At 44.6% G+C, this 24792-nt stretch overlaps 1 protein-coding gene across 1 annotated transcript in view; it reads right to left on the bottom strand.

Annotated features, from left to right (window-relative positions):
* The window catches only part of DNAH8 (dynein axonemal heavy chain 8), a 1926251-nt gene that overhangs the window by 1243660 nt on the left and 657799 nt on the right, over positions 1-24792 (bottom strand). The window contains 2 exon segments of the mRNA XM_029592920.1: positions 6504-6610; positions 18608-18720. Coding sequence (XP_029448780.1) covers positions 6504-6610; positions 18608-18720 — 220 coding nt within the window.

Genomic DNA, 24792 nt, shown 5'->3' with positions numbered 1-24792 from the left:
ATTACATGGGCATATGATAAGATAAATAACATGCGTTGATGTACAAGTGGGTTGTCAATTATAGCATTATATATATTGCCTTTTTTTATCAGTCCAAGTGGGACAGCAATAGTTTGTTGCACATAGAACAATTTTGACATGGCCAATGGCCCAAACGATTGTGGAATTGTCTGAGGAACTTACGGGACATAAAAAGGAATGAGTTAGCATGTCCCTTAGATTTTCTACCTCGACTATAAGCAATAGGTCGGAATTCTCAGTGAATATTGGATGAATTTTTTAATATATGGCAATATTTACGAATCATGGCAGCAATCTCAGATGTTTTTGTGGAAAATCTCAATGTGCAAATTAATGAAGGATCCTGTGCTGTATCATCTTTCTCCAGAAGTAACCATATCCGTTGGGCATTAGATGCTCACTTTAAAGCTTTTTAATTGACTTAGAAGGATAACCTCTGTTTAATAAACGCATGGCCAACCCATGTACCAGAAAATCTTCTTTCATAGAACATAGACGACGCAGACGCAAAAATTGTCCAATAGGTAAATTGTCTTTAAGATGATATGGATGGAAACTGAAAAAATGTAATAAAACATTTTTGTCTGTTGTTTTTTTATATAGAGAAGTAGTGAAATGGTTTTCCAACAATTTTATAGAAATATCTAAAATATTGATTTCTTGATTATTAAATTGCATTGTAAAATGTAAATTTTGATCCAAAGAATTGATCCATGTTAGAAAGTCCGGTAAAGTAGATACTCCCCCATGCCACAGAAAAAATATATCATCAATTTAATGACACCAGTGTGTTAGATTTTGCATACATGGATCCACGATATATAGGAACTGCTCTTCAAAGTTGGCCTTTTACAGATTGGCAAGACTTGGGCCATGGTATGCTCCCATGGTCATGCCGTATATTTGCTGATAATATTCGTCTTTAAAAATGAAATAATTTTTCTGCAATGCGATTAGCAGCTATAGAAAGTAAAAAAGTGGTGGGAACCCGATGTGGGCGACATCTAGAATCCAATGCCTGTTGTAAGATTTGTAATGCTTGATCTTGTGGTATACTTGTATATAATGCCCTTATATCCAATGTAACCATGATCGTATCAGAAGCAGGTGTGATAGAAGTCAATTTGTTCAGCATCGCTTTTGTATTTTTGATATACGATTTCATCTCTGGAATCAAGGGTTTGCAACAAATTTGTCTATGAAAATCGATAACGGTTCCAATAATGATCCAATTGTACTAACAATGGGCCTGCTGGGAGAATGAATAGGATCTTTGTGAATTTTAGGAATCATATAAATAGTGGGAGCCCGATATGACTTATTGATCAAAAATTTTTTTTCTTTACTTGAAAGAAAACCAATTCAAACGCTTTTTTCTACAATATCTGTGATTTCTTGCATAAAGATGGACCAGGATCTTGTGGTAGAATCAAATAATTCTCAATATCCGAGATGTGATTCATGACAGTATTGATGTAAGTGGTTTTATCCTGTAGGACAATTGCTCCCCCTTTGTCTGCAGGTTTTATAATTAAAGATGTATTGTCCTTCAGAGATTTTAAAGCCTGATGTTGGAGGATTATCATGTTGTATCGTGGTACTTCAAATGTAAATTCAATTTCATTTAAATCATGTAACACTAAATCCATAAAGGTTTGAATGTGGAGGTCTATGGGCCCCAGGAGGATCCAAGAAGATTTGGGAAAAACCAATGATGATTAATCCAATGTTGGGGGCTGCTGATGTGAAAAAAATAAAGAGATCAGTAGTTTCCAAAAAAACTTATATAAGTCACGTCTCGATTGAAAAGGGTCATAAAAACATAAGAAATTGCCATGCTGGGTCAGACCAAGGGTCCATCAAACCCAGCATCCTGTTTCCAACAGAGGCCAAACCAGGCCACAAGAACCTGACAATTATCCAAACACCAAGAAGATCCCATGCTACTGATGCAATTAATAGCAGTGGCTATTCCCTAAGTAAACTTGATTAATAGCCGTTAATGGACTTCTCCTCCAAGAAACTTATCCAAACCTTTTTTTGAACCCAGCTTACACTAACTGCCACTAACCACATCCTCTGGCAACAAATTCCAGAGCTTTATTGTGCATTGAGTGAAAAAGAATTTTCTCTGATTTAGTCTTAATGTTGCTACTTGCTAACTTCATGGAATGCCCCCTAGTACTTCTATTATTCGAAGTGTAAATAATAGAAATAGAAACAGTACAAAAGGACAATCCTTTTTCTAGAACAGATAATTGTGTGGGTGTTAAGAGATGTAGATGACAGATTAACCACTATGAAGTCTGGCACTCTGTGAACGTGTTTGTGGAAGATTCTCTATGACCGGCCAGTTTGAGCCGTGATATCAAAAAAACGGCATCCCTGTCGTCGATTGGATGATCGATAGTTGTTATAATGAAATTTCATCAGATTGAACATTGACATCGATGTGTTGTGGAGCGCTAGGAGAGCGGTCCGCTTTACCGGGAGATGTGTGTTCGTGGGCACGGCTCGACCCCAGAGGAACTCCGAAGAGGTACCGTGGTAGGTGAGGCATGCCTGAGCATGGGTTGAGCAGGAGCGAGGCTGTTGAAGACTGGAAATACTGACCCTCCTCTGGACCTGCACGCTTCGGAAGACCAACAACGCAATGATGGTCTTATGAACAGTTCTCCGACCGTTCCAAGCCCTTTCGGACCTGCCGCAGGGTACGGCAAGAAGCAGCAGGCCGGATGGAGGCCAGAGCAGAGAAGACTGGAACATGAAGATTCAGACGAGAGTCAGGAATAAGGTACTTGGATGCACAGACGAGACTCAGGAACGAAGTACTTGGATGCACAGACGAGACTCAGGAACAGACGCAGAGTCAGGAACAGACGCAGAGTCAGGAACAGACGCAGAGTCAGGAACAGACGAAGACTCAGGATCAAGGTACTTGGCTTTCAGAAGACTCAGGAACAAGGTACAAGGCTTGCATCATGAAGCGCCCTACTCAGCCTGCCCGTGGGGCTGGTCACGGACCACGACATGGCTTGCCACGAGGTACCAATCATACAGAAGACTCAGGAACAAGGTACAAGGCTTTCAGAAGATTCAGGCAAGGCTCAAGGTAATCAGAAGATTCAGGTAAAGCACTGGGGTGAGACTGCAACGCAGCGCGCCCTACACAGTCCACCCACGGGACCGGTCCGGACCACACTGGACTCGAGGAGCCTCAAGACAAGAAATGGAGCAATGAATGAAGCATGTCTCAGAAAACTGTAGAGGCCTGCACCGATGGTGCGCCCTACTCAGCCGCCAGTGGCTGGCCACGGACCATGCTGGAAGTACAGGTTCTGGCAGAGTCTTTGGCATGGACGGAGCAAGCACTAGGGACTCAGTAGACCAGGGACAAGAACAGAAGCGGAAGTCTCCGAAGGCTAGTGCTGCAGAAGAGAGGCAGGCATCGTACCATGAGGCGCCCTACACAGCCCGCCCGTGGGGCTGGTCGAGGACCACGACATGGCATACCAGAAAGCGTGGTACGAGGAACCAGGGGTTTGGGACAGCAAGACAGACTCATGGACTTCAGGATCAGGAGAAGAAACATCAGGCTGAATCACGGATATTAGGAACAAACATCTGGACTGGAACACAGATACTGGATCAGGAGACAGACCTTAGGGCTGGCATACGGACATCTGGAACAGCAGGTGAACATCAGGACTGGAACGTAGATAAAAGGACAAGACGAGGAGCTCCAACGATAACAGGAAACACAGAACCTTGAAGAAGTGCTGGAACAAGGACGACTCCTGGAGCGAAGGACAGCAGGATCCCAGGAGTGACAACTCCTTGCGAACGCAAAGCTAGAATGGACGCTGAGCCCTTTTGTAGGGCTGAAGAGGACAATGTCCAGGGAGGGGTCAGCAGAGGGCCACACCTGGCTGGCCCTTGAAAAACAGACAAGAGGCGCACGCCTGCACCTAAGGAACCTGTAGAGAGAAGCAGGGTCCGCAGGTGGCGTCCTCAGCCACGGGAAGGCCCAAGGAGAAGCAGGCAGGCAGCTGGAGCAGCCTGCCATGGAGCTGAAGGTAAGGAGTAGATGGCAAGCTGCAGGAGCGGCCTCCCAGCCACAAAGACATCAGGTAGGAAGCGAAGAAGGGCTGGCTGCAGGCAGAAGAAGAGAGCTGCAGGAAGCTGCAGGCACCGGCAGGGACGGCCTACCCTGCCGGCCAAGCACCCGGGCTGAAGCAGGCACCAGCAGGGACGGCCTCCCTGCCTGCTGAAGACCCCGGCATCGGCTGCAGCACGTTCAGAGAGAGGCAGGAGCAGCAACACAGGACCCGGCCGCATGGAGGAGCTCCCGGCGGCACGACTGGCCGCGTGGAGGGTAAGAGCATGCCCGCGCTCCTCGGGCAGGATCACAACACGATGCTCCTGAATACATAATAGAAGAGGTAGTTAATCTTCGTCAGAACCTGAAGATGAATCATCTAAATTGGGCAAAGGCTACCTGATAGGTTTTGTAATTTGTCAGCATTGCCAGGGATATATGGTGCCCTACAGAGTAATCTTTTTCATCTTAATTTTGAAATTTTATTCTGACTTAAATCAGCTCGGAATATCTTTATCGCTTGATTGTGTGTTCATGAAGTTTTTTTGTCGTTTTCCTCTATTTTTTCAGTAGTCTTTAGGGATGTTTTGATTTCTTCACATGAAATCCTGACCTACAGGATAAAACCACTTACATCAATACCATTATGAATCACATCTCGGATATTGAGAATTATTTGATCCTACCACAATATCCTGGTCCATCATTATGTGAAGAAATCACAGATATTGTAGAAGAAGCGTTTGAAACTGGTTTTCTTTCAAGTAAAGAAAAAAAAATTTTCATCAATAAGTCATATCAGGCTCCCACTATTTATATGATTCCTAAAATTCACAAAGATCCTATTCATCCTCCCAGCAGATCCATTGTTAGTACAATTGAATCATTATTGGAACCGTTATCGATTTTCATAGACAAATTTTTGCAACCCTTGATTCCAGAGATGAAATAGTACATCAAGGATACAAAAGTGATGCTGAACAAATTGACTTCTATCACACCTGCTTCTGATATGATCATGGTTACACTGGATATAAGGGCATTATATACAAGTATACCACAAGATCAAGCATTACAAATCTTACAACAGGCATTGGATTCTAGATGTCGCCCACATCGGGTTCCCACCACTTTTTTACTTTCTATAGCTGTTATCGCATTGCAGAAAAATTATTTCATTTTTAACGACCAATATTATCAGCAGATATTAGGGATGTGCAGAGGGACATTCAACGTATGTGGTTTCTCTGACGTCAAAGGTATTCACTTTACGTGGAGTCCTTACATTGGCCAACAGCCCTTTAAAAATGGCGCCCAAGTGCCCCCTCTCTGGTTGAAGAAACACATTACTGGAGGATGGGGATAAAAGATGCTGAACTTATGCAACCGTTAGTACCTTGCTGGTGCAGATTGGTGAGAATTCTTTGTATTTTATAGACGAATTACATGACTATTTGTTCTTCCATAGATGGCCCCATGAGGAAGGTGTTAACCGAAACACGGACCATGTCGGGCAGCTTGTCAAACATACCTCAAGGCACTAAGACAAGGTGTTTCTTCACGATGAAGCTAAGTAGCTGAAATCTTTAATAATGCAATATTATAAATACGATATACAGAAGAACAATATTTGAAGCATATCAAAAGAAGAGAAATGCAATAATTTCTATATTTGATTTTATTTCCACAAAGTGGTGCATTGACAAGAATGGCAAAGAAAATATTTGAATGACCAATGATCATATAAAGTGTGGTAGTAGTGAATGCTACATGCTATCCCACACACAATGGCGAAATGATTGTGCAAATGTTGCACCACTAAGAGCCTAGTATGAGGTCATTTAATTAACAAAAAATTGTTTTTAAGTTAATAACGTTGGGAAACAGAGGTACTTTAGGGCCTTATTTTCCAAACGGATTGCAAGCGATACCAAATTGGGAGCGGAGTCAGCCCCGTAAGTGTAGGAGTCGGGGCGTCACCGGGACCGACTCCGCGAAGACGCTGCAGACGACGAAAAGGTAAGGCCCTTTTTGCGTCCGAGTTCGTGCCAATAGCTACACCCTTCTATGGTGGTGCTATTATGTGCGAAACCGGCAGCGTTCACACTGCAACGGTGCGATCGCTGCAGGCTAGCGTAGGCCGCCCCCCGTTTCGGCCCCCTGCCCCTCATTCCCTAAAGTATCGCAGGCCTGCGATACTTTAGAAAATGAGGCCCTTAGTCTTCTATTATCACCTATTACTGTTATGACAAATACCTCATTTGAAAGTTGTGAGAAGTTTAGACATTAGTATCTCATAGTGATAACATAAGGGACTTTAAAAGAAAAACAAGTCTAAGAGTTATGTCTAGATAAAGTTATAATCAAATTACTTTCAACTTACGTAGACACAGACATTCTTTTTTTGAGAGTATCCAAAGATAATCGAGTGGCTTTCTGTAGACTATTTAATAACTGATGACTGTAATAATTATATAATTCTTTACATTCCTGTGAAAAAAGGACTATTATCAAATTCATAGACTACAGCAGAATCTTATAATAACAATATTAACATATTACAGCAAGCATGTTCAGAAAATGGCAGTCTCATAGAGACCAGCTGCTGAGTCATCGGACATATTGTATGCCTTGTTAGAAAGTTTACTTTACTTGTTCAAGTAGCACATGACTGCTTGACTGTTCATCTGGAATAGGATAAGACCCACTGTTCCTGCAGTTTGAAAGTGCAGTTTCTATGTCAGACAGGAGCTGAGCTGCCATTATATAAAAACAGAACCATAACTTATTTGTGACTTGAATGTTATCTTGGAGGCTCTGGATGACCAGAGAACATTGTGACATTTGTGTGTACTGTACTTTCTTCATGTAGGCATGACTTGTACTGTTATTGTTATAAAGCCTTGATTTGGAGAGAATTCAAGTTCACAAATTTCAAATAGCTGTTCAAAAGGGATGCTTTATTTACTTAGAGAAGACAACATCTCAATTAATAGTGCTCACGGTTCCCCGATGCAGACCGTGTTTCGTTTAACTGCATCGGGAGGGACCAAATTTACAAATAAAAGACAAAAATAGAAATAAATAAGTATGGGCATAAATATGGCGGAACATATTTATGGCAAACATGTACATATTTATACATTCCTAATTTTGTCTTTTATTTGTAGATACTGCCTGGGGATCCTTTCAGATCCAGTTTTGAAAAGATTTGAGCTCCTTGTAGTCTGTCAAATAGCTCTGAAATCAGAGGCATGGGGTAGCGATCCTTTATTGTTATTTCGTTAAGGCCCCTGTAATCTATACATGAACACAGTGTTCCATCCTTTTTACCCACAAAGAAAAAGCCTGCACCAGCAGGGGACTTGGATGGTCGTATGAAGCCCTTTTGGAGGTTTTCCTGAATATATTCGGACATGGCTTTATTTTCTGCCTCGGACAGGGAGGTACACTCTACCCTTGGGTGGCTCCGTATTAGGCTTTAGATTAATAGCGCAGTCATAAGGTCTGTGAGGCGGAAGTACATAGAAACATAGAAACATAGAAACATAGAAATGACGGCAGAAGAAGACCAAATGGCCCATCTAGTCTGCCCAGCAAGCTTCACACATATTTTCTCTCATACTTATCTGTTTCTCTTAGCTCTTGGTTCTATTTCCCTTCCATCCCCACCTTTAATGTAGAGAGCAGTGATGGAGCTGCATCCAAGTGAAATATCTAGCTTGATTAGTTTGGGGGTAGTAGCCGCCGCAATAAGCAAGCTGCACCCATGCTTATTTGTTTTACCCAGACTATGTTATTAGCCCTTATTGGTTGTTTTTCTTCTCCCATGCCGTTGAAGCAGAGAGCCATGCTGGATGTGCATCGAAAGTGAAGTATCAGGCCCATTTGGTTTGGGGTAGTAACCGCCGTAACAAGCCAGCTACTCCCCGCTTTGTGAGTGTGAACCCTCTTTTCTTCTCCCCTGCCGTTGAATCAGAGAACTATGCTGTATATGCATTGAAAATGAAGTATCAGGCTTATTTGATTTGGGGTAGTAACCGCCGTAACAAGCCAGCTACTCCCCTCTTTGTGAGTGTGAATCCTTTTTTCCACATTTCCTCTTGCTGTTGAAGCTTAGAGCGATGTTGGAGTCAAGCCTGTGTATGTTTATTTAATAAGGGTATTGACTCCAGGCAGTAGCCATCATTCTGGCGAGTCACCCACTCTTCATTGGCAGCCTCTTGACTTTATGGATCCACAGTGTTTATCCCACGCCCCTTTGAAGTCCTTCACAGTTCTGGTCTTCACCACATCCTCCGGAAGGGCATTCCAGGCATCCACCACCCTCTCCGTGAAGAAATACTTCCTGACATTGGTTCTGAATCTTCCTCCCTGGAGCTTCAAATCGTGACCCCTGGTTCTGCTGATTTTTTTCCTTAGGAAAAGGTTTGTCGTTGTCTTTTGATCATTAACACCTTTCAAGTATCTGAAAGTCTGTATCATATCACCTCTGCTCCTCCTTTCCTCCAGGGTGTACATATTTAGATTTTTCAATCTCTCCTCGTACGTCATCCGATGAAGATCCTCCACCTTCCTGGTCGCCCTTCTCTGTACCGCCTCCATCTTGTCTTTGTCTTTTTGAAGGTACGGTCTCCAGAACTGAACACAGTACTCCAGGTGAGGCCTCACCAAGGACCTGTACAAGGGAATAATCACTTCCCTTTTCTTACTCGATATTCCTCTCTCTATGCAGCCCAGCATTCTTCTGGCTTTAGCTATCGCCTTGTCGCATTGTTTCGCCGACTTCAGATCATTAGACACCATCACCCCAAGGTCCCTCTCCTGCTCCGTGCATATCAGCCTTTCCCCCCCCATTAAATACAGTTCATTTGGATTTCCACTCCCCATATGCATGACTTTGCACTTCTTGGCATTGAATCTCAGCTGCCATATCTTCGACCACTCTTCCAGTTTCCTTAGATCCCGTCTCATTCTCTCCACTCCTTCCGGCGTGTCCACTCTGTTGCAGATCTTAGTGTCATCCGCAAAAAGACAAACCTTACCTTCTATCCCGTCCGCAATGTCGCTCACAAAGATATTGAACAGGACCGGTCCCAACACCGATCCTTGCGGTACACCACTTAAAACCGCTCTCTCTTCAGAGAAGGTTCCATTTACCATCACACATTGTCTTCTGTCCGTCAACCAATTTGCAATCCAGGTCACCACCTCGGCACTCACTCCCAAGCTTCTCGTTTTATTCACCAGTCTCCTGTGCGGAACCGTATCAAAAGCTTTGCTGAAATCCAAGTATATGATATCGAGCGCTCTTCCTTTATCCAATTCCTTGGTTACCCAGTCAAAAAAGTCAATCAGATTTGTCTGACAGGATCTTCCTCTGGTGAATCCATGCTGCCTCTGGTCCATCAATTCTCCGGACTGTAGATAGTTCACTATTCTCTCTTTCAACAGTGACTCCATTACTTTTCCCACCACTGAAGTGAGGCTAACCGGTCTGTAGTTACCAGCCTCCTCTCTGTTCCCACTCTTGTGAAGCGGGACCACCACCGCTCTTCTCCAATCACTCGGCACCACTCCCGTTTCTAGGGATCTATTGAACAGGTCGCACAGCGGTCCCGCCAGCACATCTCTGAGCTCCCTCAATATCCTTGGATGAATCCCATCAGGCCCCATGGCTTTGTCCACTTTCAGATTCTTTAGCTCTTCCCATACATTATCTACTGTAAATGGATTTTCCTCTGTTCCGCTTCCCTCCAGTTTCTTGTTGTGTAGAGATGGTCCTTCTCCAGGGTCTTCTTTAGTGAACACAGAGCTGAAGTATTCGTTTAATATTTCTGCCATTTCTTCGTCTCCCTCCACACATTGATCATTTCCACCTTTCAATTTCACTATACCACTTTGGACCTTTCTCTTTTCGCTGATGTATCTGAAAAATGTTTTGTCACCATATTTTATCTCCTTGGCAATTCTCTCTTCTGCTTGACTTTTTGCCAACTTGATTAATTTCTTTGTCTCCCTCAGTTGATACAAATATTCTTCTTTGTGCTCCTTCCTTTGGGATCTTTTGTATTTCTTGTATGCAGTTCTTTTAGCTTTAATTTTGTCAGCCACCTCCTTTGAGAACCAGATAGGTTTCATTTTTCTTTTGCTTTTCTTTACATTTCTAACATATAGAGCAGTTGCCTTGGCAATTGCTCCTTTTAGATTGGTCCACTGTTGATCCACATCTCTCTCATTTTCCCATCCATTTAGTTCTTCCTCTAGGTACTTCCCCATTTCCTCAAAGTCTGTGTTTTTGAACTGTAAAACTCTGGTCTTTGTGCTCCTTTTCCATATTCTTTTAGTGATATTAAACCATACCGTTTGATGATCACTGGTGCTGAGGTGGGCGCCCACCTTGACATCAGAGACGATTTCTCCATTATTGAGCACTAAGTCGAGAATAGTTCCTTCTCTCGTGGGTTCCAATACCATTTGTTTGAACAAAGATACTTGCATGGCATCCAGTATTGCTCTACTGTTTTTAGATTCTGCAGATGGGATTTTCCAGTCTACATCTGGCATATTAAAGTCACCAATGATCACCACTTCCCCTTTCTTACCTATCTTATGGATGTCTTCAACCAGATCTCTGTCCAGCTCTTCCTTTTGGTTTGGAGGCCTGTAAACCACTCCAATATAAATGGATGCTCCATCATCTGTTTTTAGGTCTACCCATAGTGCTTCTTCCTTGCCCCAACTTCCTTGCAGCTCAGATGCTTGGATATTATTTCTGACATAAAGAGCCACACCTCCCCCTTTTCTATCCACTCTGTCCTTCCTTAACAAATTATAGCCTGGTATTGCCGTATCCCAATCATGAGATTCTGTGAACCATGTCTCTGTGATAGCAACGATGTCCAGTTCTGCCTCTGTCATTAGGGCCTGCAGATCTGGGATTTTATTTCCCAAACTATGAGCATTTGTAGTCATAGCTTTCCAGGTACTCTCTTTACGGTTATTGCTTTTCCTGTACTCCTTATGAGACTTTAGTTGAGATTTGTTATTCACTTTACTTGTTCCTTTTGCAGTTGTGCCATTGATGACAGAGTTATCCATCTCAATGTTTTTCTCTAGAATTTCTTCAGTTAATATAGGGAGGGTTTTATGTTCTTGTTGCATTTGATACTGTGTGTGTCTCCTTGTTACAGGTCTAATTCTACCAGAGCCCACTGTGATCCTGTTTTTTAATGATTTACTTGATGAACTGATTGAGTGGGGGGGTGTACTTGTTGGCTTCCCATCTGTCAAGAATGGGTGACTGTGGGACACATGTGTTATCCTACCTGAGTCTACTGTATTTCTTTTTCTTGACTCCTGGTTATTCTTTGGTGTTGGGGAATTATTTTCTGAGTAATGCAATATGAGTGTAATTCTTTTAATTGAAGCTAATTGAGCTTTAACCTCAGTCAGCTCCGTTTTCAAAGAAGAGAGCTGTGCACAGATCGGGCAAGCTCCAAGTCTCCAGATGCTTTCCCTCAGAATAAAGGCTCTACAACAGTTGCATTGGATAGTTCTCATATTGGTTAAGTTTTGGATTGGTATGTCCTTAGCTGTTAACTTACTAATTGATCTTGTTGCTAATGCTAATTTGGACAGTCTATATTAGTAATCTAATCCCAGGGGTGGGTGGGTAGAGGGGTAGGGTCGGAGGGAAACAGTTGAACCTGGGACAAGCAGGACACTTTCTGGAACTTTATTAGTCCTTTAGCTATTAAAGGACCCCCTCAGCACTTCTGTGCCAATATTAACCAGATTATTAAAGAACAGCTATACAATAATAGAAAAGCAGGTATACTGGATCTTAAAAATAACAGTTTGCAAGCAACAGTTACAATTATTGTATAATAACAGACCTAGAGAAAGGTGTAAAACACAGAAGTTCTACTGCTCAGAGAGCCCAGATTTTAGTGCAGCACAAAGCAATTGGAAGAATAGTGAAAGAAAACAAGCAGGGTTTTTTTTTTGGTTTTTTTCTTTTTTCCCTCAGAAGAGCACCCCAGAAATTTAAAAGTCTTTTATCCCCCAGAAGAAATTTAAGAGTCTTATCTGCACAGGAACAGAAGAAGGAACCTCTCTGGGACTGCCTCAAGTAGTCTGCAATGCCCAGCCAGGTCACTATTTACCTTCTCTGCCACACCCAAACTGGCCTTAACTGGACACCTTAGGAAACTTCTAGTTCTTACCTATTAAAGGACCCCCTCAGCACTTCTGTGCCAATATTAACCAGATTATTAAAGAACAGCTATACAATAATAGAAAAGCAGGTATACTGGATCTTAAAAATAACAGTTTGCAAGCAACAGTTACAATTATTGTATAATAACAGACCTAGAGAAAGGTATAAAACACAGAAGTTCTACTGCTCAGAGAGCCCAGATTTTAGTGCAGCACAAAGCAATTGGAAGAATAGTGAAAGAAAACAAGCAGGGTTTTTTTTTTTGGTTTTTTTCTTTTTTCCCTCAGAAGAGCACCCCAGAAATTTAAAAGTCTTTTATCCCCCAGAAGAAATTTAAGAGTCTTATCTGCACAGGAACAGAAGAAGGAACCTCTCTGGGACTGCCTCAAGTAGTCTGCAATGCCCAGCCAGGTCACTATTTACCTTCTCTGCCACACCCAAACTGGCCTTAACTGGACACCTTAGGAAACTTCTAGTTCTTACCTATTAAAGGACCCCCTCAGCACTTCTGTGCCAATATTAACCAGATTATTAAAGAACAGCTATACAATAATAGAAAAGCAGGTATACTGGATCTTAAAAATAACAGTTTGCAAGCAACAGTTACAATTATTGTATAATAACAGACCTAGAGAAAGGTATAAAACACAGAAGTTCTACTGCTCAGAGAGCCCAGATTTTAGTGCAGCACAAAGCAATTGGAAGAATAGTGAAAGAAAACAAGCAGGGTTTTTTTTTTGGTTTTTTTCTTTTTTCCCTCAGAAGAGCACCCCAGAAATTTAAAAGTCTTTTATCCCCCAGAAGAAATTTAAGAGTCTTATCTGCACAGGAACAGAAGAAGGAACCTCTCTGGGACTGCCTCAAGTACATCTGCAGGTTCTTTTGAAAAGACATCTTGGAAAAATGCATATTGAGGCGGCAACCCCGGGATTACTGGAGTGGTAGGCATACAGGATAATGGAGCTATCAGGCATTTCTTAATGCAGTCTGGACCCCATCTTGACAGTTCCAGTGTAGCCCAATTGAATTGAGGCATATGCTGCTGCAGCCAAGGTAATCCCAGAACTATGGGGTGCATGGCCTTCTCTAACACATAGAAGGAGATGGTCTCCGAATGGAGGGCACCAGTCCGTAGACACACTGATTCGGTACATAGTATTACTTCACCCGGTAAGGGCTCTCCATGGATGGATGAAAGAAGTAGTGGAGGCTTCATAGTGGAAGTGGAGATCCGTAGGTGCTCACCAATCGTAGAATGAAATTGCCTCCTGCCCTGGAGTCCACTAGGGCAAGAATCTGGTACTCTAAGGGTCCGCAGATCAAGGATACAGGAAGAGAGAGCGGAGGAGAAGGAGTGGTGAGACCTAAGAAGAGTCCTCCCGCAGGACTTAGGTCTGCCAGTTTCCCGGAAATATTGGGCAAGTTTGGACAGCATGACCAGCTTGTCCACAGCACATACACCGTCCCAATTTCTTCCGTTTTCTTCTCTCTTTCGAAGTCAGGTGGCTGCGGCCTAACTGCATAAGTTCCTCTTCGCCAGCTGCTGGGCACGAAGGAACAGGCCTGGGTGTGGTCTTGACTCAAACTTCACCCAGAAAGGGTCTCCTGGTAGTCTTGGTCTCTTGAACTATGTTGCGAAGTCGGCGATCGATCCTAGTCACCAATTTTACTAGTTCAGCCAAGGTTTCAGGCATCTCACAAGTGGCGATTTCATCTTTCAGACGGGAATCCAGTCCTTCAAAGAAGAGAGTCTTCAGACATCTCGGGTCCCAGGATAATTCAGAAACCAGTGTCTTGAATTCGATAGCGAAGTCAGCTAGGGGTTTGTTCCCTTGCTTCAGGTGAACCAAAGAAGTTCCTGCAATGGTATACCAGGCAGGATCATCGAAAACTGAATTAAACAGTTCAAGAAATCCTTCGATGTCATGAAGAATTGGGTCTTCGCGCTCCTACAGCGAAGAGGCCCAAGACAAGGCTCGTCCGTCTAGATACGACAGGATATAGGTGATCTTGGCATAGGCTGTGGGAAAGTGACCAGGTTGTAATGCAAAGTGCATGCAGCACTGGTTAATGAAGTCTCTGCATCTCCAAACTTCTCCTGAGAAGCTGGTGGGAGCTGCTAGAGGCACAGTAATCTTGACCATCACCTCAGACGGTTTAGCTTCTTTACCTGAGGTGGAAGGCGAGTTCATCTGTTTGTGTAGTAGATTAAATGAGGTGATCAGTCCTTCCAGCGCAGACTTCTGTTCTGAGATACGCTGGGCCAGGCCAGGAATGGCCTGTAACGCAGTGAACTGAGCCGGATCCATGGAGTTAGCAATCTGTTGTTATTATGTGTGTTTTGGTGGAACCTTGGGTGCTGTGGAGGTGTCCACGCCCATGGGAAGGAGCCCCGTGAGGAGCCACAGCACTAGGCTAGACTCGTACAACACAAACGAATGTTCTTTATTTTAACAGCTTGATGATAGCCAGCAGGTGGCAGTAGTGAGGCAGTCAGTAGTTGCAGTCTCAGGGACCTTGGCAGAGGGAGCCCTTCTCTCCCAGATGACGTCAGGAGGTTCCACAGCAGGTCTCCCAGCGAGGAGATACTGTGGATGAGATAGACTGAGTCAGAGTACTCACTAGGAGGTACATTTTCAAAAACAGCGCGCATGCGTACTTTTGTTCGCACACCATGCGCGAACAAAACTACGCTGGATTTTATAAATACACGTGTAGCCGCGCGTATCTTATAAAATCCGAGGTCGGTGCGCGCAAGGGGGTGCACATTTATGCGCGCGGCACGCGCTGCCTGTTCCCTCCGAGGCCGCTCCGAAATCGGAGCAGCCTTGGAGGGAACTTTCCTTCTGCCTCCCTCACCTTCCCCTCCCTTCCCCTACCTAACCTACCCCCCCCCCCCCCCGGCCCTATCTAAACCCCCCCTACCTTTGTCGGCAGATTTATGCCTTCCCGAGGCAGGTGTAAATCTGCGCGCATCAGCGGGCTGCTGGTGCGCCATCACCTGACCCGGGGGCTGGACCAGAGGCCTCGGCCACGCCGCTAGGCCGGCACCACGCCCCCGGACCCGCCCCCAAACCGCCCCTGACCCCCGGACACGCCCCCAGACATGCCCCCTCCCGCCCCTTTTACGAAGCCCCGGGACTTATGCGCGTCCAGAGGCTATGCATGTGCCGGCGGCCTATGCAAAATAGGCACGCCGGCACGCAAGTGCCCTGCACGCGTAAATCCAGCCAGATTTATGCGCGCAGGGCTTTTAAAATCCGGCCCTAGGTGTTGCTGTTAGTATGCAATTCCACCAGATATGTTGTAGAAGGTACAGGCACCGAGGCAGGGAGAGCAGGCCCTCGAGGAGCGAGTACCTGTTCCCTGTAAGGCACCTGAAATAAAGCAGAGGGCCCCTGAGGAGCAGGTACCCAGGTTAGCAATAACCCCGAAGGGCAGAGAGAGAGCTGCCTGCGGAAGAGGCAGAGTAGCGTAGATAGGAACGGATTTGAGTCCTTGCTAACTCGGGGAGCAGGCAAATCAGTGAAGTTGATATACCCGGATGGCATGATGTCAGCATGAGGGAACGCCCTCGAGGTTCGCACCAAGGGTGGTACAAAGACGTGAGTGGAAGTGGAGGATATGTGTAGAGGAGACCGCTGGACCACAAGAAGGCAAAAGCGTCCCTCGGCTGTGAGTGGCGGCTGCAAGTGAAGGAGCAGAAGTTCTCTTTGCGTCCATCCACAGCCGCAAAGTAGAGAATTTCTGCTCCCTCCCGTTATGCGCAAAAGTGTCGGGCCTAGATAAAGAGGTGGTCTGGGGGCAAGGAGGGGCAGGGCTGGAGGTGGACAGTACAGAAGAAGCCATTTGACGCTGTGCTGGGGAAGCACGCATCGGCAGCCTGCCGGAGAGTGCAAGTTGCTACTGCTCCTGAAGAGGAGCAAAAGGTAAAAGTAAAAAATTGGGAGGGTAGATAGGACAGGGATAGGGGTTGGGGAGGAGAGGAGAGGAGAGGAGAGGGGAGGGGAAGGGGAAGGAAGGTCAGTTAGGTGAGTTGCAAATTGGAATGGACTGGGAGGGGCCCGATCTTGTTGCCGTGTGTACTTTAACAAAATTAAGCCCCCCTGCGTGCTGTCCACACATGCGCGCGCAGATTTTAAAATCCGGCACATGTGCGTGCAGCCCGCGTATTTTATAACAAGCGTGCACATGTTATTAAATTGGCGCATCCATGTGTGTGTGCCAGGAAATGCATGCACCTTTTAAAATCGGTTCGGATTTCGGTTCCAATTCACATGTGGGTTTTTTTCCATTGGGCCCGAGCGCGGTTTTGTTTATCAGCTGCGCCCCAGCCGATAAACAAAAAACCTACCCGACCCTTTAAAAGTAATCCCTTAGCTTCCCCCACCCTCCCGACCCCCCCAAAACCTTTTTACAGGTACCTGGTGGTCCAGTGGGGGTCCCAGGAGCGATCTCCCACGATCTCCCGCTCCGGGCCATCCTCCAGCTCCCGGGCTGTTGGCGGCCACTAATCAAAATGGCGCCGATGGCCCTTTGCCCTTACCATGTGACAGGGTATCCGTGCCATTGGCCGGATCCTGTCACATGGTAGGAGCACTGGATTGCCGGCGCCATCTTGAGCTCCTACCATGTGACAGGGGCTGACCAATGGCACCGGTAGCCCCTGTGACATAGTAAGGGCAAAGGCTATCGCGCCATTTTGAATACTGGCAGCCGACGGTCTGAGTGCAGGAGGTTGCTCCCGGACCCCCGCTGGACTTTTGGCAAGTCTTGTGAGGGTCAGGAGGGTCCCCCAAGACTTGCCAAAAGCCCCTGGTGGTCCAGCGGAGGTCCAGGAGCGATCTCCTGCACTTGGGCCATCAGCTGCCAGTAATCAAAATGGCGCCGATAGCCTTTGCCCTTACTATATCACAGGGGCTACCGGTGCCATTGGTCAGCCCCTGTCACATGGTAGGAGCACAAGATGGCGCCGGCCATCCAGTGCTCCTACCATGTGACAGGATCCGGCCAATGACATGGATACCCTCTCACAGGGTAAGGGCAAAGGGCCATCGGCACCATTTTGATTAGTGCCAGCCGATGGCCCGGGAGCCGGAGGATGGCCCGTAGCAGGAGATCGCTCCTGGGACTCCCACTGGACCACCAGGTACCTGTAAAAAGGTTTTGGGGGGGTCGGGAGGGTGGGGGAAGCTAAGGGGTTACTTTTAAAGGGTCGGGTGGGTTTAAGGGTTATTTTTGTGTGCCGTTTTTCCCGCCCTCCCCCAAAACGATAAGGGAACCCCCTCGATCAATATTGTGGGGTTTTCCTATCGTTTTGGGGGAGCCCCCGATTTCTGACAATTTTGAAAATATCGACGATATTTTCAATCGTCCGAAGCCCGATTCACATCCCTACTGTTTTATAAGTAAGCTTTTCTGGCTAACTTTAGACCTGCTTACTGGCACATTAAATGCTGTTTACTGCGTGATATGCCATATTGTGCGATATTGCATGATAAAACAAAAGATTTCCTCCCCCTATGGAAATAAACTTCCTTGCATGAATAAAATTGCCTAATGCATGCAAAGCAGCTTATGCATGGGCAAATCTATATAAATAAAATAATGTGGCTGACAGGAAAAAGTAGGCCCAGTTATTTTATCTCATTTGAAGGCGAATAATACAAGTCCCCAATGCTTTCACAGGAAAATTAAAGAGTGATCAGCCTAAAAATTGCCCTCCAGGCAATAAAATGTTTTGGTGACTCCTACTCCCCACTGAAGTAGCACTGACACCACATTCAAAATAAAAAAAATCAAGGGCAAAGGTGTGGTGACGACCTGCTTCCTTCCTTATTCCCTCCCTTCAAACTTGAAAAATGGCCCCCCTAAGTCAAGGGCTCCATGGGCCCATCCCTACTGCCCCTTTCCATATATATTAAAATCCCTGTGCCTTGGATAGCCCCCCCCCCCCCCCCCCAAACAAAGAAAATCGACCCTGGTGGTCTAGGAGAGGGCTGATGGGACCCCCAGCCCTTACCCCCCAGTACCTCAAAAAGTAATTTTGGTAATTAAAAGAGGGCTCAGGGCACCAGTTTTCAAAATAGCACTGGCCAAGCCTTACTCCTATCATGTGAATAGGGCAAGGTTTAGGTTTCAGACCTAGGCCATGTGAAAAATGATAATTTATATGTATGGCATCTATTCATTTTATGTCATTATAAAAATTCAGAATTGCTAAAAATCCAGACAATGTGTCATAGATTATTTATATATCACAATACCTTTTTAAATTCATCATCTTTCTCACTCTCATACGCTTCTTCACTGAAACCAGCTATAAAATCATCTGCTTCTATATCCTCTGTGTCCTCAATAAATATCACATGCCTACTATCTAAATAAAAAAGAAAAGATTGTTAAGAGAAGAGAATGTTTGGAGGGGTTAATAGAAATAGGTGGTAATGATGGAGGTTCCTGGAAATGAGAGTGTAACTGTATAACTGTGCATTTCAAACCTGGTATTGGTTGATTATTGTCCCAATCTAAGCATCCAGGAATGTCAGAGGTTGTCAATTAAAATGAATCCATCAGATAACTTTAGTTTTCACTCACAAAATGTTTGAAAGCTATTTATAAGTTACTTACCAATGCAGAACCCTCCTACTTTGCTCTGTAGGTTCTGACAGAAAAGAACCCACTCAACTGCTCTAATCTGTCATTGCATCATAGGCTGCGCCATGCTTCAGGAGATTTAATTTTATGAATTGATAAGATAGAGGAGAATCTTTTGAAAGTTGCCTGCTGTATTTTTTTTTTTTTGTCAAGAGCAAATCAGTTGAGAGACTGAAACAGGAGATGCTCATTTGGGTCTTTCTGCAGAAGATTTTTTTCTGAGAATTTCCTGCTTTTTGGAGCAGCTGAAGAAAAACAGAAAATTTACAATAGGCTGTCTTTGTGTAGGAAAAATTCACTGGTCACTGTAGGTATTTGAAAGGTGAGATTTCCTGCTCGATTTGGACAGCCTAAATAAAAGAACCAACAAGCAGTGTACCAGAGCTGACAAAATAAATCACTGAGACATTGTAGCCTGCTGGAGTTTGTTTTTGTTGCATCTCTTGCTTGGTGGAGAACAGAGAAACATTAGGCAACCTTGTAAGTATTAATAAGGGACAGACAGTGGATCAGGGCTCTGAGTGAATATCCTAGCTGCTATTTCTTTTACTAGGACACTTCTCATTATATAAAAGATATTATGGGGTCAATATCCAAAACTGGCAAGAAAAGTAACTTAGGCAATTAGAACTTTTTTGATTATGTTATAATATATATTCAGCAACACAGCTATACCACTGAACATTTGCATATAACTGAGCACTTAGCTGTTTAAGTCTAATTGGCTAAATTTAGACCTGCTCTATGGCACATCTAGCTTAGCCATCAACTTATGTAGCTAAAGTCTGCTCCACCCCAATCCACTCACTGCCCACTCACAACTTATGCAGCTAACTTTTTAGCAATTTAAAAACAAACAACCCACAAAATCCATTGTCCTCAAACAAGAATATTACATAAAAATAGGATCAGTCAAAGCACAATTAATAAGGCGAGATGTAAACAACAGTTATATTATATATGTAGGAAGGGTGTTAGCAAGCCAGGCGAATGTGAAAGATCACCTTAGGAGGAGGCAGCCTGGACCTCGCTATCATCTACCCTCAGCCACCATGAAGTGGGTGCGTTAGTAAACAAGATTAGTTATCAGCAATGTAACTTCTCACTATTTTTTAAACACTGTTTTTTTACTGCAAATAAAAAGGCCTATAGGCATAGCGCAGTAAAGTCAACATGATAAAAGATAAATATAACACAATATAATTCTTGTTTATGTTTTGCCTTATTAATTGTGCTTTGACTGATCCTACTTTGGTGTGCTAACTTTTTAGCCACATAAGGGACTTATAAGTCTAATCAGCAGCTGCTGAACAGGGGTACATATTCAGCAGCCGCTACTTAGCTGCATAAATCCTGCTTATTTGAATAAATAGCACCGAACACGCTTTAAGTATCGAGCCATATATATCTGCATCACCCACAAAACATTGGATTACAAACCAGCAAGGAGATTCATCAAGTTGCATTAGTGCTCTAATGCACGGTATATTGCATATATCGCATATCGCCATGATAGAGAATATTGTGGCGGTATTTTGCATCTTTCTGCCCAGGTTCCCTCACCTATTAAAATGACCTTTTTTGCATGTGATTTGCAAGCCTTTGCAAATATTTTATAATGGCCAACCAAGAAGTTGATCAGCCACAATAAAATGTATTTATTTATTTTATTTATTTAACATTTTTATAGACCGACATTCATTGGGAACATCATATTGGTTTACATATAACACTGAAGCAGCGTTAAATAGCTTTACAGGTAACAAAGATTAACAAAACAATATTTGGATAATACGTTATAACATATTAGTTTAAAATTACAAAGAACAAAGATTAAATGTATAGTACATGGAATAGTTGGAAAGTGTAACAATGTATATGCTTAAATGTAGCAGACAAATAGCAACATTAAGCAACAGAAAATTAGGATTTAGTGGAGTGCTATGTTTGCATGTTAATTGAGTTGGAGGGTGGGTTAACAGGTATAAGCGAGAGGGGATTGTGGTAGTGAGGGGTGGATGTAGCAAATTTATGGAAAGGATTTAGTTGTAATTATGGGCTTGTTTGAATAGCCATGTCTTGAGTTTTTGCTTAAATGTTTTGGGGCAGAGTTCTTGTCTTAAGTCAGTTGGCATAGTGTTCCAGAGAGTTGGTCCAGCAATAGAGAGTGCACGTTACTTCGTTGTATTGAAGTGTGTAGATTTAGGTGATGGCATGCATAGTGTAGCTAGGTATTGTGTTCTGGTGGGTCCTGTGAAGGTGCAGAACCTTAGTGAATCATTAAACCATTGCATGTTTTGATTATTTATTTATTTTATTTATTTATTTTTAATTTTTATATACCGGAATTCCTGTATGCAATACAAATCAGTCCGGTTTACAAGTAACGAAAAGGTTGCCCTGGTCTGGTAGATTAGACTGGGGTTTTTTACATAGAACATAGAACAATAACAATCAACTATTGAACATTATTACAAGGAACAGGATTTGTGTATGATGGTCAGGGCTTTATATTGTATCATCACTACGCAGCAATATTTTAACTCTTCTTACAGTTTGGGGGAGTTGAGGCTACATTGGCTACATTGGCTACATTACTGGTAGCTAGGGGTGTGAATCGTGTGATCGATCGTCTTAATGATCGATTTTGGCTGGGGGGGGAGGGAAATCTGATCGTCATGTTTTGTTTTGTTTTTAAATCATTAAAAATCGTAAATCGGGGGAGGGCGGGAAAACCGGCACACCAAAACAACCCTAAAACCCACCCCGAACCTTTAAAACAAATCCCCCACCCTCCCGAACCCCCCCAAAATGTTTTAAATTACCGGGGGTCCCGGCGCGATCTCCAGCTCTCTGGCCACAGTTGCGTTGAGAAATGGCGCCGGTGGCCCTTTGCCCTTATCATGTGACAGGGCAAAGGTAGCGCCGGCGCCATTTTGGTTCCTGCCTCCCGACGTCACGCGTGCAGGAGACCGCTCCCAGACCCCCGCTGGACCCCCAGGGACTTTTGGCCAGCTTGGGGGGGCGTCCTGACCCCCACAAGACTTGCCAAAAGTCTAGCGGGGGTCTGGGAGTGACCTCCTGCACGCGGGCCGTATTGCCAATCTTCAAAATGGCTCCGGCGCTACCTTTGCCCTCACTATGTCATACGGTTGTTGAGAGGCGTATGGAGTATTGGGGATGAAAGTGAAGCGTTGTGTGAGTCTGGAGATTTTGTCACAGAAGTATAGTGTTAGGTTGTCACATTAAATTGGGTGTCTTCATCGGGTGGGAGGGGGTTGGGTGATTTGGTGAGCTCGGTGACAAATGTAAAGAGGGCCTTGGCATTGTATTGTAGATCATGCATGCTCGTGGCATAGAAGTCTTTTCTAGTTTTGAGGATGGTCGTGCGATATGTGTACAGGGTTATTTTGTATATTGCCAAGAGGGATGGTGAGGGATTATGGCGCCATTTCTTTTCCTGGGCTCTCAGGGCATGTTTGAGTTTTTTGAGTTCATTTATATACCAGGGTTTTGGTTTTGTTTTTTTTGTTTTTTGTTTTTTTTAGAGTTTCTAGATGTATCAAGTGTTTTGGTGGTTAGGGGGTTAGGGAGTTGGCAACGTTGGCAGTGATCTCATTCCAGGACGAGATTGCTGATTCTGTATCAGTGTTGTCGAGGTTTTCCAGGGCATTGGAGAGCGTGGTGTATTTTATAACCAGCATGCAAATGATATGTGCAGGTTATAAAATACGAGTACATATTGTTGCGCTGGAGGTGGACCCTTGGCCTGGTGTAGGATTGGTACGGCCCTCTGGTCGGACCCAGAGAGTGCCTGCCACCAGGAGGCAGAGCACACAAGGAGACAGAGGCTAGCTGGAGCTTCGCCAATAGCAATCCGGGGTTTCCGCAGGTTGAGCCCTTGGGAACCCGGACAGCCTGGACTTAAGTGGGCCTCAGAGGGTCTCCCGGAGAGGTAGCAGAGAGGTGTGCCTACCACAAGCAAAGGTGTGTGGTTGGTGAAGAAAGGATGGACTAGACCTTAACCAGGATCACTGGAGATTTCTGGAATGCAGCAGGAGATGAAGGTCCTCCGGGCGAGATAGGCAGCGCCTACTGGTCTAGTCTGATGTAGGCCACGGGCTGTGTCCGAGCAGGCTGGTCTGGTGGTCATAGGAGCAAACAGAGTATCTGAGTGTAGCGTAAGGGTCAAAGCCAGGGTATCTGTCCAAGGGTGGTCAACCAAAGCAAGGGTCAGTTCCAAGATCAGTCCGTACGTAGTCAAGATGAGCAAAGGTCAGTTCCAGGTGGTGGTCAAGCATGGTCAGAAGGCAGGTAATGGTCGGTTCCAAGCAGCAGTCAAATGTGGTCAGAAGGCAGGCAGTGGTCGGTTCCAGGCAGCGGTCAAACATAGTCAGAAGGCAGGCAATGGTCGGTTCCTGCTGCAGAGACCCTCAATGCCATCTCAAAAACATTGTAGGTCGCTCGGATCTTGTGTTTTCCACACTCCAGATCCTTATGCACCAGTGACATGAGGGTGTCCTACTGCTGCTAAGGCAACTGCTCGGCCACCTCCTGCACCTGCTTCCAGATGTCCTGCAAGTCCTGGCTCATTTAGAGCTGGTAGAAAGCTGTGCAGGCAATGAGCATGGCTCCCTGAAACACCTTTCTTCCAAGAGCATCCATCCCTCTGCAATCCTTCCCCAGGGCCACTGAGGAATGAGTCTGAGACCACTTGGCTCTCTTCAGAGTGGACTTGACTACCACTGAATGGTGGGGAAGCTGTCACTTATTGAACTTGGAAGCCTTATGGACAAGGTAAAACACGTCAGCCTTCTTATTCACGGGAGGCATTTTGAGAGTGTGTTGCCAGATCCTCAGCAGTGACTCCTTAAGGATGTTGTGCACCGGAACCATCACAATCTCCTTAAGAAGCTCCACAAACTGGAGGATTTCAAACATTTTGTGCCTGGCATCCTCCTCTGCCATAGAAACATATAGAAACATAGAAATGACGGCAGAAGAAGACCAAATGGCCCATCCAGTCTGCCCAGCAAGCTTCACACATTTTTTCTCTCATACTTATCTGTTTCTCTTAGCTCTTGGTTCTATTTCCCTTCCACCCCCACCTTTAATGTAGAGAGCAGTGATGGAGCTGCATCCAAGTGAAATATCTAGCTTGATTAGTTAGGGGTAGTAGCCGCCGCAATAAGCAAGCTACACCCATGCTTATTTGTTTTACCTAGACTATGTTATACAGCCCTTATCGGTTGTTTTTCTTCTCCCCTGCCAATAAGCAAGCTTCTCCCCTGCCAATAAGCAAGCTACACCCATGCTTATTTGTTTTACCCAGACTATGTTATACAGCCCTTATTGGTTGTTTTTCTTCTCCCCTGCCGTTGAAGCAGGGAGCTATGCTGGATATGCGTGAAGTATCAGTTTTCTTTTTTTCTCCCCTGCCGTTGAAGCAGAGAGCTATGCTGGATATGCGTGAAGTATCAGTCTTCTCCCATGCTGTTGAAGCAGAGAGCCATGCTGGATATGCATCGAAAGTGAAGTATCAGGCACATTTGGTTTGGGGTAGTAACCGCCGTAACAAGCCAGCTACTCAACGCTTTGTGAGTGCGAACCCTCTTTTCTTCTCCCCTGCCGTTGAAGCAGAGAGCTCTGCTGGATGTGTGAAGTATCAGTTTTTCTTCTCCCCTGCCGTTGAAGCAGAGAACTATGCTGTATATGCATTGAAAGTGAAGTATCAGGCTTATTTGATTTGGGGTAGTAACTGCCGTAACAAGCCAGCTACTCCCCTCTTTGTGAG

The sequence above is a fragment of the Rhinatrema bivittatum genome, chromosome 3 (assembly GCF_901001135.1).
Source record: "Rhinatrema bivittatum chromosome 3, aRhiBiv1.1, whole genome shotgun sequence".
Classification (NCBI taxonomy): domain Eukaryota; kingdom Metazoa; phylum Chordata; class Amphibia; order Gymnophiona; family Rhinatrematidae; genus Rhinatrema; species Rhinatrema bivittatum.
Note: the sequence above shows the minus strand (reverse complement) of the source record. Positions and strands in the feature narration are given on the sequence as shown.